General features: G+C 35.9%; 1 protein-coding gene across 29 annotated transcripts in view; it reads left to right on the plus strand.

Moving 5' to 3' along the window:
* PTPRD (protein tyrosine phosphatase receptor type D) overlaps positions 1-18,505 on the plus strand; it is a 1,161,500-nt gene that overhangs the window by 1,025,596 nt on the left and 117,399 nt on the right. For 16 of the 29 annotated variants that reach the window (XM_030968017.1, XM_030968045.1, XM_030968046.1 and 13 more), the window contains 7 exons: positions 1-176; positions 894-1,475; positions 8,509-8,642; positions 9,914-10,058; positions 13,323-13,628; positions 14,637-14,830; positions 16,704-16,730. The exon at positions 1-176 is cut by the window's left edge and continues 94 nt beyond it. In XM_030968017.1, coding sequence (XP_030823877.1) covers positions 1-176; positions 894-1,475; positions 8,509-8,642; positions 9,914-10,058; positions 13,323-13,628; positions 14,637-14,830; positions 16,704-16,730 — 1,564 coding nt within the window. The remainder of the gene's footprint in view (positions 177-893; positions 1,476-8,508; positions 8,643-9,913; positions 10,059-13,322; positions 13,629-14,636; positions 14,831-16,703; positions 16,731-18,505) is intronic. The other 13 variants (XM_030968047.1, XM_030968048.1, XM_030968040.1 and 10 more) reach the window with 2 other exon arrangements.

Below are 18,505 nucleotides of genomic sequence, written 5' to 3' on the forward strand. Positions count from 1 at the left end.
ACCAATGCCATATGTGAAATGGATGCTAGGAGCAGAAGATTTGACACCTGAGGATGATATGCCAATAGGGAGAAACGTCCTTGAGCTTAATGATGTCAGACAGTCTGCAAACTATACTTGCGTTGCTATGTCTACCCTTGGTGTTATAGAAGCAATAGCGCAGATAACTGTCAAAGGTATATCTCAAGTACATTTATTTGGACACAGCTCTGTGGTTTATTTCATTCATTCTGAGCAAACATATTACACTGAAAGGTCTAAATGCCATTTGCCCTCTTAAATCAAGAGGGTAAATCTTCTAACCACTTACTAGCATAAGACAAAATACAGGTTCAGACAGCAGTAATAATCACTAATTGAATAATTAATATTTATTAAAATAAGTTAGTCATAATTTTCCATTACTCTTCTGTGTCTAGCTCCCAGCCTTCATTTCAGTTAAAGAAATTATCTTGAAATGTTGTGGTTTTTTATCAACAGCAGGAACCTTTAAGAACCAGTCATTTGATTTTTAGAATTGCTTGGTGTCCAAGTATCATATTCACTGAGTAATTGAAAATAAGAGGTTCAAAATATATCTGAAAATTCAGTTGTAATTGTGAATTGCCTTTCTATAAGATTCCTCTTCTTGATATGGTTATGGATTTATTACAAAAGTCAGTATCATTAATTCATGAAAAATTAACTGGACAGAACGTGAAGATTTTCCAATAGATTTTGGAGGAAATCATAATTGACGAAAGCTTGCTCTGAACAGATTACTCCTTCTTTCCATTTTGTCTTCCCGTTTATTTTTGTTTTGTTCTTAGTTACTATTTGTAATCTTTTTTATTCTAATAAAGAATGTCTACTGTTACATAGTGCTAACTGTATTTTTTGTTATGTGTATTTAGCCTTACCCAAACCTCCTGGAACACCTGTGGTGACAGAAAGCACAGCAACTAGCATAACATTGACTTGGGATTCTGGAAACCCTGAGCCAGTTTCGTACTACATAATCCAACACAAGCCCAAAAATTCAGAGGAGCCATATAAAGAAATTGATGGGGTGGCCACAACACGTTACAGCGTGGCTGGCCTAAGCCCGTATTCAGAGTATGAATTTCGGGTAGTTGCTGTAAATAACATTGGGCGAGGGCCCCCCAGCGAGCCTGTGTCAACAAGGACTTCAGAACAAGCACCTTCAAGTGCACCACGCAATGTACAGGCCCGTATGCTGAGCTCCACCACCATTCTGGTACAGTGGGAAGAGCCCGAGGAGCCTAATGGGCAAATTCAAGGTTACAGAGTTTATTACACCATGGACCCTACTCAACATGTCAACAGTTGGATGAAACACAACGTGGCTGACAGCCATATTACCACTATTGGAAATCTGGTACCCCAGAAAACATACTCTGTGAAGGTTCTTGCTTTTACTTCTGTTGGGGATGGACCACTTTCTAGTGACATTCAAGTCATCACTCAAACAGGAGGTAAGCTAGCAACGAGCAAAATTTGTGAGAGAGACTTTCAGTGTAAAATGTGGCAAAAAAACTACCCCTCAAGTATAGCCAGTTTATCCAGGCAGTTTTTGCAGATAACCTCACCAATTCCACAGTGCTGGTTATCTTTGCAGAGTGGCTATTACCCCGTCATGCTTTCTTTTTTCATCAGTGTCAAGAACTATATCTGCAGTGCAACTGAAATCTCAGGGAGACCTTCATTGTGGGGGTGGCCAAATCTTACGGCTTTTGTTTAGAAGTGCTCTGTGCACTAAGCCTACTTCTCAGTAATTCTTCAAAGCTTTTTTTGAGATGTTATTTGTGGGTTTTGGTGGGTTTTCTTTAGGCGACATGCAGTTCTCCTATGCCAAATCACTCTAGGGAATATTGCTTTTGGAAATTTAAAGTGTATGTGTACTGTATAGGTATTCAAATAGTTGGTAAAGATTCTGAGAACACAGAAAACATGAGAGCAATAAATACAACAAATCTCTGTGTACGTTCAAGCAAGTAGGTTTGTACACTTTGGATTTATAAGTCAAATCAAAGCTGCCCCAACAAAATGCATACTACAGGGTCACTATTTCCTTGGTTTATGTTTGCAGTTAGGTTGTTTTGTTTCTGTTCAAGAACTTTTAGGTCCATGAATTAGTTTTACTAGTAAAGGACAAGAAAGCACAGTAAAAAACTTGGCAGAAAAGTTTTTATGAAATCTAAAGTGAGAAGCTCTGGTAGAGTTACGCTGCACAAAGTGTTTTATTGTAGCAATAAGAAATAAAAGGTCCTTTTGTCTAGCAGTTTAGAGAAGGCTGTATGAAGTATTACTGTGGGTCAGTGATTTCCTAGAAATATATAATAGTACTTGAATTTTTTAGTACAGGAAAGTTTCCTGTTGCAGAATTTAGCATCCCTCCAATTCTTAAAAACAGATCTCTAAAGTATAACTGTAGACAGTTATGTTTCATCCAGTTTTTACTTCTGCATTTTACCAACATGCATTTAATAAAGACAGAAATTGATGTATTGTCCTGGAATCATTCTAGGTGCTGTGTTGCACAAAGATCTAGATGTGACCTTTTGCAGTATCTCAGCTGAGTTACAAAGCTATGAAATTTGCACATGCAATTGTCAATATATACACTGCAGTTTAGTTTTGGCATTTGCAGCCATTTTCAGAGAGCTAGTTTTTATATTGACATCTGACTTCTGATTGAATCCACATTCATGAGGCTTTTCCAGAAGAAGGTTTAGTGAGCTCTTTATCTGTGTTTCCACTCACAACTGTAAACCTCTTAGATTAGCAAGTGTCTGACAGTGGCTTCCTCAGTGAAGGATGAAGGAATCAAAATAATGAGCCCTGAGGCTCAGCTGGACTGGCCCAAGCTACATTATTTTCTGAGGTCACTTCAGAGAAGTAAGCATGTCCATCTGTTTCTGATTACTGTTGCAATCTGAAGAAATTACAACAACATGAACAGTGCTGGAGTGTTTCTCAATACATTATTTCAATGTTTAATTGTGGCTATTTTAAAGAAGTTGAAACAAAACAAAGAATAGGGCATACAGGAAGCATATTTAAGCACTGATGCTTTTACTTGAAATACAGATGTTTTAAGTCGTAAAAGAGATAGAAAATACAAAAGTCTAGTGAACTTGTCCAGTTCAGGGTATGGTTAAAAACTAGGATTTGCCCATCTCTCTATCCAGTAGTTTCTCTTCAGTGAGCATCATAGAAAAAAATGCCCTCCTTGCCCTTCTCTTCCCGATTTGCTTTGATGCACATCTGAATATAATTGTTTTAGTTAAAATCTGTCAAGATTAAACACATTCCAAGTATTAAAGCGAATATAAAGTGCCATTTAAGGTCAGGGAAAATGGATTTAATGGAAACATTTTAAAAGAATTAAGGTAGGAATGGGATGCTGATTACATTTGGTTGATTTTTTTTAAACAAATAAGCCTGCCATTATATATATATTTAGCTTAACTCTCACTTTGGGGATATTAGAGCATATATAAAAGAAAATCCTGCTGACAAGTGTGACTTACAGGCTCTGTTAGATGGTTCAGAGTTTTCCTACCTTCCGTGTATTCTGATCTTTGGAGAGAGATTATAAAAATGACTAATTTGTTCTTTAAAATACTGTTCAGAGGAATCTTTATTTTCTTAGTATAGCAGAATTACTCTTTTGAAATGGGTGTATGAATGGCTTCTTTCTTTCCAGATCAGCTGAAACTCTGCTGGTAGTGAAATTTAGATTTTTAATTAAAATATTGACTGGGAGCATGTAGTTTGAGGAGAAGTGAAGGATATATTTTTCAGACAACCAGACACTGAAAAAAAAACCCAAAAAATTTCAGTTTTGGTGTTCAGTATTTTTCTTAAACATTTGAAGGCAAAGCTATGTCATATTGCCCAGCTGTTTTCAGCAGTGCTTTCTTTATGGTAAAAAGACCCAATTTTATCAGATTCTGTAATCAGAAAAGAGCTGTGGAGCTGAGCCTTTTGAGTAAAAGGAAACCAATTCCAAAATTCAAGAAAATCTTTAGTCCACATTTTGGGCCAAAGGATTAGATTCTGTTGAGGATGGAGTCAGGATTGGTCTATTACGTAGGTTGATTGACTTACCAAATTTTAGAATAAAGGAAGATTGATATAAGTTTTAGGGTGATGCTTCTTTTGGTTTTGTTTTTGTTTCTGTTCTTGTTCCTGTTCTTGCTCTTGTTCTTGTTTTTGTTTTTTTTACTTTGTTAGAAGACAAAATGTGTTTGTGTTCAGTTTAGCTGCTCAGGATGCGCTTTTCATAACTCCTTTCTGGGCTTCAACTGGTCGTAAGAAACATCATTTAATCTGTGTGTACCAAGAAAATTTAGAGTTTTGAACTGTCCACTGTCTCAGTTTGGGTATTCATTTAATTTTTAGCCTGCAAAGAGAGGAGAGCTAGTAAAGGAATTAAGTGAATCTTGTTTTTCTTCTGAGCTTAGATAGAAAGACAGGAGAGAGTACACAAGGTCTATTGGATAGTGAATTACTGGAAAAAGAGCTAGAGGAAAAAAATTAATAAATATTCAAGGAAATGAATGTGTATCTGTTAACATATGTTTCTGTGGAAAAAAACTTAAAACACAAAACATAATAGTTTTATATGAAGGATTCTCCATTATTTGAAATCTGAGTTTTATTATAATTATTAAAGGGTAATGCTCTGAACATAAGAAAAAGGACAGTAATGAGAAGCTCAAGTATCTGACTTGCAGGGCACATAAATGGAGCTTTTGATTCAACAAAATTAATGTTTCTGGAGTTCTTGTGGTAAAAGAAGATTAGAAGTTCAGAGAAAGAGTTGGTAGCAAGGAAGTACTGTTCTGTGTTGTAGCAAGCTAGCTACTTTACCAGACATTTAAATTTTTTTTCATGAACACATGAATGGGGAGACTTGATGTCTCTGAAACCCCACATTCCTAGCCTGCTGTCCTTTGCAGCATTTTATGAAATGGTACTTCCGCACGAAAAGAGTTGAGAGCATGTACCTAGAAACTCAAAAAGCAAGAAAGCAGGTGGGAGAAATTTAGGGTTGAAAGGAACCTCTGTTGATCATCCAGTCCAACTCCTCTGCCAAGGGAGGGTCACCTGGAGCAGGTGACAAAGGAACATGTCAGGTGGGTTTTGAGTGTCTCCAGAGAGGGAAACACCACAACCTCCCTGGGCAGCCTGTTCCAGTGCTCTGCCACCCTCAATATAAAGAAGCTCTTCCTCAGGTTGAGGAGAAATTCCTTGTGGTTTAATATGTAGCCACTTCATCATCCTCTCTCTGGGCACCACTGGAAAGAATCTGCCATCATCCTTGTGGCATCCCCCTTTGAGATACCTACATGTATTGATGCTGAGGTGGGATATAGGATAGCTTTTTAACTGACTTAAATATTAAAACTTCCCTCAAGGGACATTTGTTCCCTCAAGGGACATTACTGGTCAGGTAGAAAAGATTATTTCAGCTTTTGAATAACTCCCTTACTATCAATGCACAGGTAACTTTCATTAAGTATTGTAGTCTCTATTTTACTTCATTTAAATGCTAATGAGATGAGTTGAGTATTGAGAATCTTAGCTTCACACACTGATAATTTATCTCTTCACTGTGTTCTTTAGTCATTCAGACAGGACCAGGTCGACTCTGTCTTTAAGACTGACTAACATGTTTATTTTATTATCAGTACTCCCACTATGTCACTTAGAGATAATATTTAAAGAAAGTGATTTATGGATTTCTGACTATTTTTCAGATAATATAATATGCTTTTTTAAAATCTGAAATGTATAGTAGTTAATTATTTTGAGTGCTGTTGTTCTTTGTTTGATACTGCAAAACTCAGGTATTTTCAGACTCATTAGAAAAGATTTTTTCAATTGTAGCAGAGACAGGGAGAACACGGTGCATTTTTTATTTTGTATGTTGCCCATTTTATTTTTTAAATATATTCGACTAGGACTTGTTTTTCAAAAAATACATATATTGTTTACAAAGTAAAAACTCTGGAGCACAGTAGGTCTTCAGTCGTAAGAGTTCCTTTGCAGAGTTTCATGCTCCTTTCAGAGAAATCAGAAGAATAAACTCTTGGTCCCTTTAGGTTCCCTACTGATTGTAAATTCTCTTGATTGATCTATTGTTCTTTGCAAAGCTGGTTTCTTATTGAACTCTTTGAGTTTTACTTTGGTACTGGGTTCATATCAGAGCTTATTGGCAATAAGGCGTGTTTAGTTTCTGTTATTTTGGTTTTGTTTTCTTTCTTTGTCATCTTCTCTTATCTGTTTGGAGCAATGCAGACTTCCCTGTCACCTTTTTCTTCTGTCAGTGTTTACAGCATAAGAGTTGTCTAACAGTGGTTAAAAAAATCCAAGGAGAGACTAAATTTTAAAGCAAGATATTATTTTGACAAACAGCATTTGGAAAAGTCCAATTAGCCATCAGCTTGTATTATGAAATGATTGAGAATTGCAGACCTAAGATGACAAAGGGTTTGGGGTTTTCTAAAAGGAATACTTGGAGAATGAGGGTCTTAAAACATGCAGAGATACAGGAAATACCCTTAGTTCTCCATCTGCTACCATATTTACCATAACAGATGGTACCAGCTTTCATATGAGTCATTTGACTGATCATTTACTATTACTGCCTGGCTGTGTTCTACAATTCATGTATCCATACATTAAGTACAGATCATAGCATTACAGGACAATCAGGCTGGCAGGATGATTATCTCAGGAGATGTCCAGCCACAGCCACTGCCCAGAGCAGGCTCAGCTCTGGCGTCAGACTGAGTTTCTTAGGGCTTCACCCACTTGATGTGTAAAACGTCCCAGGGCTGGTATGGTCCAACCTCCTTAGGCCCTGGCTGCGTTTCTGCATTTTCCTGAGCCTCTCATGTTTTCAACTTGTGCCACTGCCTCTCTCCTGCCACACTCTGTGAAGAGCCTGGCTACATCTCTTCCACTCCTTCTGTCACTGCTGGGAGTGCTGTTGAGAGCCATCCATTCTCCCAGCTGGACCATCTCCAGCACTGTAGCCTCTCCTTGCAAAATTAGAATCTGTCACAAATACTTAGTTGATGTTTCCTCTAATGGCTCCCCATGCTTTGGGATTATTTCCTCTTTGCACTTTGCGGGACCCAGGCAGTGTTCTCTTTTTAGACCAGACACCTTTTAGAAAAACATCTAATTAGTCCTGTCCCTTTTTATTCCTGTAAAAAAGTTGGTCTGCTTTTACTCTTGCTCACTCATTAATGAAGTCTGCTCAGGAGCTAGAGGAATATGCACCTCATGTATAAAGGTTCTGTTTGTTGAAAGTTAGATATCAAATCTGGGGAAGATAAAAATGAAAATACAAAATTATTTTAACATTTAACTCTCTGAAGTTTTTAGGTCTTTTACTGTACTAAAAGAACATACTTGTAATGCTGTCATAGAATTCTTCCCTGATAAATGTTTGTGAAACTATCATTATTGTCACATCCTACTTCTTACTCCTGTTCTCAGTTTGTTATAAGAAGTACATATTTTATTTTTCCCCTGAAAAAATGAGAGCCTGTCACATTTTATTCTTGAACAGCTAGAAACACCGTGGAAAACTGTTTCATGCCTTATCAATGGCACTATTAACTGGAAGTAATGTTTTAGAACTTGGCTGCCAAAACTATTGTACACAATCCAATGATATAGTTATGTTTTCCTGTCTTTTCATAGTCAACCTTATAATTTGCTTCACATTTGAAGAAGTAAATTAGGATAACATTTAGTGTGGATAATTTCTGTGACCATTGCACAAGATACAGCAACAGAGAATGTTATTGACTAGTGCAGTCAAAAGTGCATTTTGCTTCTTGCAATTAGAAAGTGTTGTCACTCTATTCTTAAATATACCAGTCATTAAAGGGTGGAAATACTTCACTTAATGAGAAATTAGCTGAATGTCTCTTCACTAGGTTATAACTACTTCAGGTTAAACAAGCTGGGTTTTGTACGTGGGTATCATCTTAAAGATCAGGATGTGTTTACTATCTTTCATTTATGAGCTGAGAAAAAAAAAGTAATGTCTGGAAATGCATGTAATAGTTTTAACACTTTATTCTAGAATATTTCAGCTAATCATGTGTTGTATTAACTTTTTCTCATACAGCACATATATATAGATGTATATATTTGCCACTTCACATATAGGTTATTAGATTGCTAGTATTCATCACCAGACATCTCTTCAATTACATTTCAGTTCTGTTTGCTTTATTTACACTGCAAAAGCATGTATTTGAAATCCTTGATAATTTTTAATGGGTGAATTAAATGTATCATTTTAGTTTTTCTGTACTTAGATAATTTTGTTTCACAGTTCTGTGAATAGATTTGTTTAAGTTCAGTAAGATAAACAAAATTGATATTGCATGCCATATTTGGATAACGTTTTAGAACATTTGAAAATATTGAAGTATCCAAGTAAATAATTGGCAACACTGCTCAACTTTTCTTTAGTGCCTGGTCAACCATTGAACTTCAAAGCAGAACCTGAGTCTGAAACAAGCATACTGCTTTCCTGGACACCTCCACGGTCTGATACCATTTCCAGCTATGAACTGGTTTACAAAGACGGGGAACACGGGGAGGAAGTAAGTGGCAAGATTGTACATCTTTTAAGTCATCTTTAATAAATTGGATATAAAATATGGCAATGGTTTAAATTTCATATTTTAGTAACTTCTTTTAGTAGAAATACTTTGATATTTAGGTTTGTTAAGCTCAGCAGTTAGCCTAGTGACAGACTTAAAGTGTGTAAACAGCAGAAAATGTTGTCAATGGTTACCAGCCAGTGGAATTTTGCTGTAGATGGCAATGAATCCTCCACAGAAATTCCATCCAGTTTCAGACATTAATTATATCTCTCTGAGCCTGTTTTTCTATAAAGCCTTGGAAGCAAAAATATTGGAGGACATGTTATGGACCCTTTAAGCCTTTTTTGAACTTACACCTGAACTTTGAAATCTATTTTCAGCCTTAGATAATTTTTGTTTCTCTGTGCCATTGTGTAAGAGAATTCCTGAGTATTTCTAATCTTTCAGTAATAATTGAGAAGAATGCAGGAGGTTCTTTTTAAAGATTAAGATCTGCAATAGACTTTTTCTGTGCCATTATTTCTTTTAAAATTTTCAGTCTGTGGGCGTCTATCATTTTTAGGCCGTAAACTGTAGAATAAACTGTTCTTCTGGTAGGAAAAATGCCATATTAACAAGTGTCACAGAGAAAAAAAGAAGCCAGGGTTCTCAGAAGGGCACAGGAGATTGTCAGTCTCATTGGTTTCTCCTGCATCTTCAAGTTCCTTGCTGATGCTTCAACTGAGCTTATGTTTATGGTAGCTTCACACATACACTGTGAATTCATAAGCTTATTTTGTGTAAGGGAGCCAGTTGTCTATTTCAGTTCCAAATAGGATGCAGGCTTCTGCTCTAGTAAGTTACCCTGTGGAAGAATTTGCTTTTAATAATTTGAATACAAATTTAGCTACAAGGTTAAATCCAAGATAATTTACACTATAAAATCACTGATGTAAAACACAGTTATAGGTAAGGCTTCATTCATGTGGTATTGTCTGAAAAGCCTTTAATACTTTGCATGTAGCTATTTGTTCCTCAAACAGTCAAGCTTTGTTTGTGGGTCTGAGTTTCACCTGCTAAACTGTTGACTTTAAAAAATAGTTTATTACTATTTGTCAAAAGAAATGTATTTGTTTTTGGTTTTGTTTTGTTTGGTTTTGTTCTGCTTTATTTTCTTGAATTTTATTTTTTCTCTGTGGTTTTATCCCAGTACAAAAGCATACAGGCAATATAGGGAAGTCAGAGTCTCTGAATACTAACCAAGACATTCTCTTATAATCTACATTTAGCAACGGGTCTCCACTGAACCTACTACATCGTATCGCCTGCAAGGCTTAAGGCCAAACAGCCTGTACTTGTTCCGCCTAGCTGCACGGTCTCCTCAAGGCCTGGGTGCCTCAACAGCAGAAATCTCAGCCAGAACCATGCAGTCAAGTAGGTGTCCTTCCTTTAAATATTTATTCTCTTTGTTTCTATTAATCTCAGTAGCCCAGCTAGGCAGAAACAGTGAAAAAAGCAAAATAAGATATTCATGTTACTTGATACAGCAAAAGAATGCTTAAATATGAAGTTTTGAGGTGTATTGCAATCAACAGGATATATGAGTGGATTTTACATAGTTTCAAAAAATAATCCAAATAAACCAGTGTCTAAGGAGGCAATATAAAGTTGACATAATGAAATTTTATTTTATAATAAGGTGAAATGTTGTATCATGCAATAGGTGTACATTAATAAAAGTCCTTAACCAATAAAGTTCCACCTCCCCACTCTGCACACTTCCTAGGTTGTTTCTGCAGCATCTCCCTGAAGTGCAAAAATTTGTATCAAAAAAGTGGATCAGGTTGAATATTTCAGACTGTACCAGATATTTCTTACCAACTCTTTTGTAGTATCTTATTCTGATTTTATTAAATTTTCTTAATCTGGGCTTTTTATGTTGTTCAGCCATTTCCACCTTGAGAAAAATGGTTTGGGATGTAAACATTTGTCAGGGACTTGTATATACACCTTAAAACATTTAAATTAAGACTTAACTAAAACAATCAGCTATGACGTCCAGAAGGATTATTCTTGCCTGATAAGTTAGGTTTTCCTGACAGTTTGCATTACAATGTGTCATTGAAAAACTTAGTACAATTCTATTTGTATTTGTTTTAAATTAAATTGCCTGTTCTTAAAGTAAGATAATTCAAAACAGTAAATTCAGTTTCTCAGTTGACATTAGTCTTTTTAATTTGCAGTCATGACATGTGATTGCACTATCATTCCTTGTTAGTGTTATGTATTAATATCAATTAGTGTGACTGGAGACACAGTGCAGCTCACCTTTAAGCAAAGCTAAATGTGTTTCTGAAGCATTTCTAAGGCACTTAGAATAAGCACAAAAAACACATGTAACACAAGGTTAGTTTTAGATATAGTGGCAAGGCAATTCTTCAGTTTATTAATTCAGAATGAATAATTTGATTAAGAAATAGGTATTTATTTATTCTGGGATCCATTTCAACTATTTAGAGTGGTCATTATCTTATATAGGGTGAAGATTGCTGAGACTGCATACAAAACAAACATCTAGGAGCCAAGGCTGTGTGTTCCTTATATAAGCACATTGCCATTTTCTCTTCTTGCATATAAGAATATGTTGTGTTTATCTCAGCCTCGTGTCTTCAGATAGTAGCAAAATCCATTTGATTTCAGTGGTCAGATCCAAGTTATTTGCTGCAAAGATTACTTTTTTATAAATGTGCAATTAAGAAAAAATATAATGCATTAATAAAACTGGTTAAAGTAGCCTTCAAATTAGCCTCAGTTATATAAGTGCAATATTTTGCATTTTCAGAGTATAATGGATTAAAAATTAATAAACTTCTGTGATTTTATTAGCAATATTCAGCAGAATGTGCTACTGCCTTTCATCTTTGTATCAGAGGAAGATGCTGCAGGGATTTATTTCTTTTTTGTAAGACCCTTAAGGGACATTTTACATGTGTTTCACTTCCTGCACAAGTTAATGGTAGAAGGGGATCCATTTCTTTTGAGTAGTTGATTACTGAATTAGTCTATAAAAATAACCCAAAATGTGTTAATTCTCATCTGCTCTTCCCTCCACCTCCTCGACTTAATTGAAATTCTAGTAAATTCCCTCCTATCTTCCCTTTGGAGGAGCAGTGTACCATACTGAGTAAAAAGCCATTGATCCCTGTAGAAAGAGCTGTAGGGAACCGAAGGATACGTGTGTAAATGCAGTAGGTCACAGCAGGGTCCTAGGCCTTCTCTGTTGTTTTAATTTTGTTTGATGCAACTATTATAAGTATGTATAAGTATCCGTTTGTTTCTTTTTTCCCTTAAGAAACTGAAAGAAAAGGTGGAGAGGGGGATGTAAAGGGGAAAACTGATGTTGCAGACAAAATTTATGTTTTTCTTACAAGACAAGAGGCAGAAATAGGAAAGGAGTTCACATCCCCTCCTTCTGCTAGTGAGTTTGAATTATGGCTCCTTTTTGGTGCTCTAAATGATTTGTTAGTAAGCATAGATTTTGGTAAGTCAAAGTGCATTTAAGCAGATAAATGCATACCTAACTTTCAGTACTTGATTTGCCTCACTGAAAGAAGCGGAATGACATGCACGCTTAGATGCTCTGAAGCTTGGGGAAGGTAAATACACTAACATACTCCTTTGAGAACAAATGAGTAAAGGTGAACATTTCTGCTCTGGAAGACTGGTGATGCTGACAGGAGATGAAACAAAGTCAGAAACTCACATTCTGAGGTTTCAAGCTTGTAAACTCTGTAAAATTAATACCTGCTTTCTTTACATGTTTTCTGGGGTAGATTTTTTCTTTTCTGTAGAAATAATATACATTACTGGTAGGATTAATTCTTTGCTAGCAAAGGTGTCTCCAAGAGGAGTTAAAAAAATAAAGCTGACAGCTGATCTAGGGTAAGTACAAGTTACAGTCAGAATCAACAAGCCTGTCACTTTTTCCTGGTAGGTAAATCTTTGACTAAGACTTTCATCATCTTCTATGGACTGCATGCTCATAGTATGTTAGCTACAATAAATGTTTCAGTAAATGCTTTCAATTTGAATGTAATTTATGGTTGACTTGTGTCAGGCAGACTCATTAAAAAAATCAAAACACCAGTAATTTGTTTATGAGAATGGAAAGGCTGCAAAAAATGGCAACCTATGGAGCAATTTCTAGCAATTATTGCAAGTTTTTAGGAGTTCTGTTAAAGATTTTCTATCTTAAGAAAATTAAAGCCAGTTGAAGGGGATGTCAAAATTTGTAAGTAAATATGTGTCACACGTTATTTAAAATGTTATAGCTTGCACTAATTGCAAGGATTGTAAAGATAGATCAGTAGTCATAGAGGTATTACGTTTTTGTTTTATTTCAAGAAGAATTTTAATTGCAGGTAGGTAATATTATTTTGAGGCTTCATTTTCATATATTCCCCCTACATCCTTTTTCACCATTTAGTTTGCCTGTTCATTTTCAGTTTCCTCATGTTAATAAGCCAAGGTGCATATGATTATCTGATGTTTTGCTTTTTTGAGTTTCTACTTTTTTTGTTTATTTATTATTTTCACTTGGTTCTCTTTTATTTATTTTTATTTTTTCTTTTTGTTCATTTTTTTCAATCACTTCTATCCTTCCACTCAAATCCTCCTTTAACCCACTACTGAAATTAGAGCCATCAGCTCCTCCTCAAGACATTAGTTGCACAAGCCCCAGCTCCACTAGCATTTTGGTAAGTTGGAAACCTCCACCGGTGGAAAAACAGAATGGCATTATCACTGCATACTCCATCAAGTACATTGGAATTGATGGAGAAGATGTCAAGCCCCATGAAATTTTGGGAATTTCCTCGGACAGTACCCAGTACCTTTTGGAACAGCTGGAAAAGTGGACTGAGTACCGGATCTCTGTGACTGCTCACACTGATGTTGGACCTGGCCCAGAGAGCTTAGCAGTACTGATTCGGACAGATGAAGATGGTATGTTGCCTCCACTACATCAGTTTGCACCTCTATGACTCTGTCACCTGCTGTCTTTTGTATAGGCTAACAGTAATTTTTTCTGCTCCTCTTTTTTTTTTTTCCCGAATATAACCAGATATTTTCACCCTTTGAGCTTTTTATTCAAAGACTGTTCTTTCTACATCATTTTTCTATTTGATATTTTTGTAATTTTTTAATCAGAAAATTTTTTTGCAAGTGACATGAATCTGCTGCTCCTTTGAGCCCATACATATCCTTCTTGCTCCTCCTTTAATGAAAAATAACTCCTAGGGAAAAATCTTCCTGCCTTTTCCTTGATTTCACAGTCATTGCCATTTTAAAACAGTTATGTGTATAAACTTTTTTTCAGGTCTTGGTTTTTTGGTTGTTTGGTTTTGTTTTTTTTTTTTTTTTCTAACTGTTTTCTTCTTCCATATTGTGCTTTTTGATTTGAGGGTTTTTTGGGTTGTGATGGTTTTTTTGGGTTTTTTTTTGTTTTGTTTTTTGATCTTGGAAAACTGATGCTCCACACATTTTCTTTTCTTCCATTCTTGAAAGTGACAGAAGACAGCCTTGTAATCAGCCTCCTATTTATCCTGAGGAAAAAACAAACCAATATAAAACATAGAACTTGACAAACAAAAAAAGGCCAACTTTTTTTTAATCTTTTGTGGTTTTGTTATTATTATAGCATTATTATTTCAATGATTAAAATCTCTCTTTGTACTATAATGCTTTGAATCTCAAAGCATCTTCCTTGGCTTTTGTACATTTTTACATGTTTTTCTATTTCTCTACTACTCCTTTTTCTTCCATTTTTTGCATCAGTCATGTTTTTTGATCTTTTCACTGAAAGGTAGAGCAGATTTGTTGAGCTTCTTCATTTGCTGAATGATTTGTATTCTTCAAAGACAACATAGTGAGTCTGCCCTTTCTTAAAAAAAGCGAAAGGCATGGGTGGGACAGGTGGCTGTAATTCTCTTCTGTCCAATGATGTTGTTCCAGTTCCTAGTGGTCCTCCTCGCAAAGTCGAGGTGGAGGCTGTCAACTCCACTGCTGTTAAAGTGTCGTGGCGCTCGCCTGTGCCAAATAAGCAGCACGGCCAGATACGAGGCTACCAGGTGCACTACGTGAGGATGGAGAACGGAGAGCCAAAGGGCCAGCCCATGCTGAAAGACATCATGCTGGCAGATGCACAGGTAACTGGGACACTCCCTTCTTTCCTGGGTCACAGCGAAAACATTTTGTTTACCAAAGAGTTGCCTTTTGTTGTTGAGGATCTTTTTTCTTACTATTGAACAGTCTACCAGCTAGCATTTTCTGTGTCTATTTTCAAACCTTTTTTTTCAGAACACTTGCATTTGAAGGTTCTTGGGCCAAAACAAGACACTTTCTTCTCTGTTGATCTGCAACTAAATGCTAGGCTATGTCATTGTTCTGATTCTGTTAAACCTTAAGAGACTTAACATGTGCTCTGAAGTTCTTAAGCATCAGGGTGATCTGATCCAGAGTCAGTGCAGTAAACTGTGCATGGCCTGATCCACCCATCTCCTATTTGAGTGTTTCAGTGGAGAGCCTAGGATCATTAGGAGCCTGTGTTAGCCTATTATTACAGTGTTTCTCTGATTACGCAGAGAATCTCTCTTTCTCTCTTGTACGCACCTTACTACACAGTTCACAATAAGTTAATGTTCTTAATGTAACTTTAGAAACCACTGAGGTATTATACTTTCCATTATTCATATCTGGAACTTCAATAAAATGAGGAACTTAGTTTGAATAGGTACGTGGTTATTTGTATTGCAAAATTTCCCATCTATTTTAGAAAGTACGAGAATATGAGATAATGAAAACATCCAGTTTAAAAAGCTTCTCAAACTAGGATTTTACTGATTGAGATATACCAGTGCTCTGTAAAATTTAAGATTTACAAAGCTCCTGACACTAAAGGAGTCATCCTATGGGAAACTATTATCCATTTTACATGTCTCACTGCTAGCTCACAGTTTATGACTGGATTGACAAAATTAAAAGAAATTATTAACCTAAATCAAAGAGTAAAATCTACTTTGTAAACATTTTACATGAGTAAACAAATAGGAGGTTGCCTTTTTTTCTTTTCTTCAGTTTTTGTTCTGAATTTCAGCTTTGCAGACACTTCTTTGGAGAGCAGGTCTCCTACACCTGCATTTTGCTCATGACTCTCTTTGTAAAGTACTGTGCCTGTTTCTGGAGGACTTTGCTGCCAGTACTTATTTTCTTATTTTGGAAAACATGGCGTTGTTATGGTTCAAATTCAGTGGAGACAAAGATGAAAGTAGATCAGGAAGTGGGAAGGGAAAGGACATGCTAGTGTGCTTTTGGTTCTCCTTTTCACAAATTTTTGCTTTCAACCTTTTTCTGGTAGGGGATTAAAATTACTTTAAATAATAGAAGGTCATTAACTGGAGACTAGATGAGATATTACAGTCCAAACATCATAAAGGCAAAAGTTGTATTTCTTCTTTTGTCAAGTATAGCTTTGACCAGCCTACTTGCCACTGTTTCAAGAAGGACAGTCAACTCCTTTCTCTTCCCACCACTCCTTCCTGCCTGTAGTACTTCTATGACACATGTGAACAAGGCTAGTGCAGGTATGAAGACCTTAATGGTAAAATATCTGTGTGGTTTCAAAACTTAATGCATTGAATTAGTTCAGGAAATGGAAGTATATAGCCTGGTAACTTGTTTAAATAAACCAGGTAGCCTTTATTTCTTCCTTGGTAACTTTTAATAAAAAAGCTATTATGAAATAGTACTACATGGTACAAGAGGATTCATTATTTCTTTTATTTGTCAGTGAAAAAGAAGTAGCTGGATTTTAGGGAAAACAGAAATTGAATTAAAAATGCCTGGCCTGATTTGATTTACCAAATTTCATGTGATTCTACATGGATAATTCGAACTGTACATGACTTTTTCAGACATCTTTCATATTCATTTTACTATAAAGAAGAAAACTTTATCTCAACCAGGCTACAAATCTCCTTATTTCTTTTGTTTTTCCTTTCGACCTCCTTTACTGTAAATTAGTGGGAATATGATGATACTACTGAACATGTAAGTACTTTTTGACTGGGCAGAAAAACTGTGTGTTTTGGTTGATATTTTTTGTCTTGCTTGTTTGCTTGTAGCACTCTATCGTTTTGTTTTGCGTTATGGGGTTTTTTGGGTCCTTTCTTTGGGGTTTTTTTTGGTTGTTGTTTTTCAGGGTGCTTTTTTGACATATGCACAAATGCATGGTCCTAACTAACATCAAGGGTTTTCTCTCATGACACCTTTTTTCTTTGTTGGTTTTTTGGGGGTTTTTTTTTTTTTTTGGTTGTTGTTGTTGTTGTTGTTGTTGTTGTTTTTTCTTTTTGTTTTTTTTTTTTTTACCCCAGGGAGAGTAGGGTTACCGTTGCTTGCCTATTCTGGGGTTTAGCATGATGCCAAAATGTACAGCACTGATTTGTGTTTTCACCTCTTTGATGGCTGTCGCTAATTTTGCCTCACAATTTCTTCTTTACAAGGTGATAGAAAAATAAAACAGAAGTGGTTCAGAGTTACATACCAATAGTTGTATTTTTCTGTATTCATTTTAAGATTATTTTTTTTGTGTGTAACTGAAAGTAGAAGTCAGTTGTGCTTTCTTTTGTACAAAATAAATGCATGCTATCAGGAAAGCCAGATGCTCTGCAGTGTTTATACCTAAGTAATAATGTTTGCTGTATCCAAACGACACTTTCAAACATTACACACAGCCATAGCTCTTACACCATGAAGTACTGGTTGTTTTAGATGAAACTAATGTCTTCATAAGTCTTTCTGTTTTGTGGTTTTGTGGTGTTTTTTTTGCTTTTTCCAGTTTAATTCTGGTAGTACCAGGTGCAGTTTTCTTATGAAAGATATGAAGTCTTTCTTACTAATTTGGGTCTTACAGTTCAATTAAATTCTGAGATAGAGTCTAAGAAGTTGATCTTTTGATAGTAGATTTTTATGTGTTGTTTCATTCTGTTGTTTGGGTTTTTTTTTTACTTGAGCTATTTTGCCCACTCATTCTGATCATTATCTAATTATTTCTATATTGCTAACAACTGACTGTAAATACAATGCTGAATTCTAATCACACATTTACTAAGCTGATATCCACTATCCTGAAAAATCCATATACTATGAATAGTCTGGCCCATGATTTTTATATTAATGTTTCATGGCTGTTGCATCTGAGGGATGTGTGATTGCACATTTGCTATTTATTTAGGTGTATAAATACACCATCCCTCTGGCAGCATTGAAATATGGTGCAAGTTTATTCAACCATATGAAAATGCAAAGGAGTAGTCCAATGGTTACTGGACTACTGGAAGCTGGGGACTCCAGGCCCATCAGTTACCTACAAATACTGTCCTTTTATATTTACATATAAGATTTATTTACATTATGAGTGTCAAAACTTACTCCTCTTGCAGTCCCTGTAGCAGGACATAAGTTTAGTACATTTCTCATACACCATTCAGCATCTTCTGTGTGCATATACGTGTGCACGCGCACACATATGAAAAGATACACCCTTGATCTCATCTATACAGTTTGATGTTGCTGATGCTTTGCTCTATCTGAGGAGATACTTGTTTTGTAGCTGCTGTCGTCTGAGGGCCATCAAATCTATCCCCTGACCAGATTCTTAGTGATGTTTTACATAGTTGTTTTAGAGCTGAAGGGCTAGTTGTTTCTGAAGTCCTTTCAGGTGTTGAGCAGTGCAGTCTACCCAGTGACACAGGTTGCAGTGAAAGTGTTGTGGAAGTAACAAGGCTTTTTTGTTCAGCTAAACCATCATTACTTAAAAAGTGTGC

The sequence above is a fragment of the Camarhynchus parvulus genome, chromosome Z, assembly GCF_901933205.1.
Source record: "Camarhynchus parvulus chromosome Z, STF_HiC, whole genome shotgun sequence".
Lineage (NCBI taxonomy): Eukaryota > Metazoa > Chordata > Aves > Passeriformes > Thraupidae > Camarhynchus > Camarhynchus parvulus.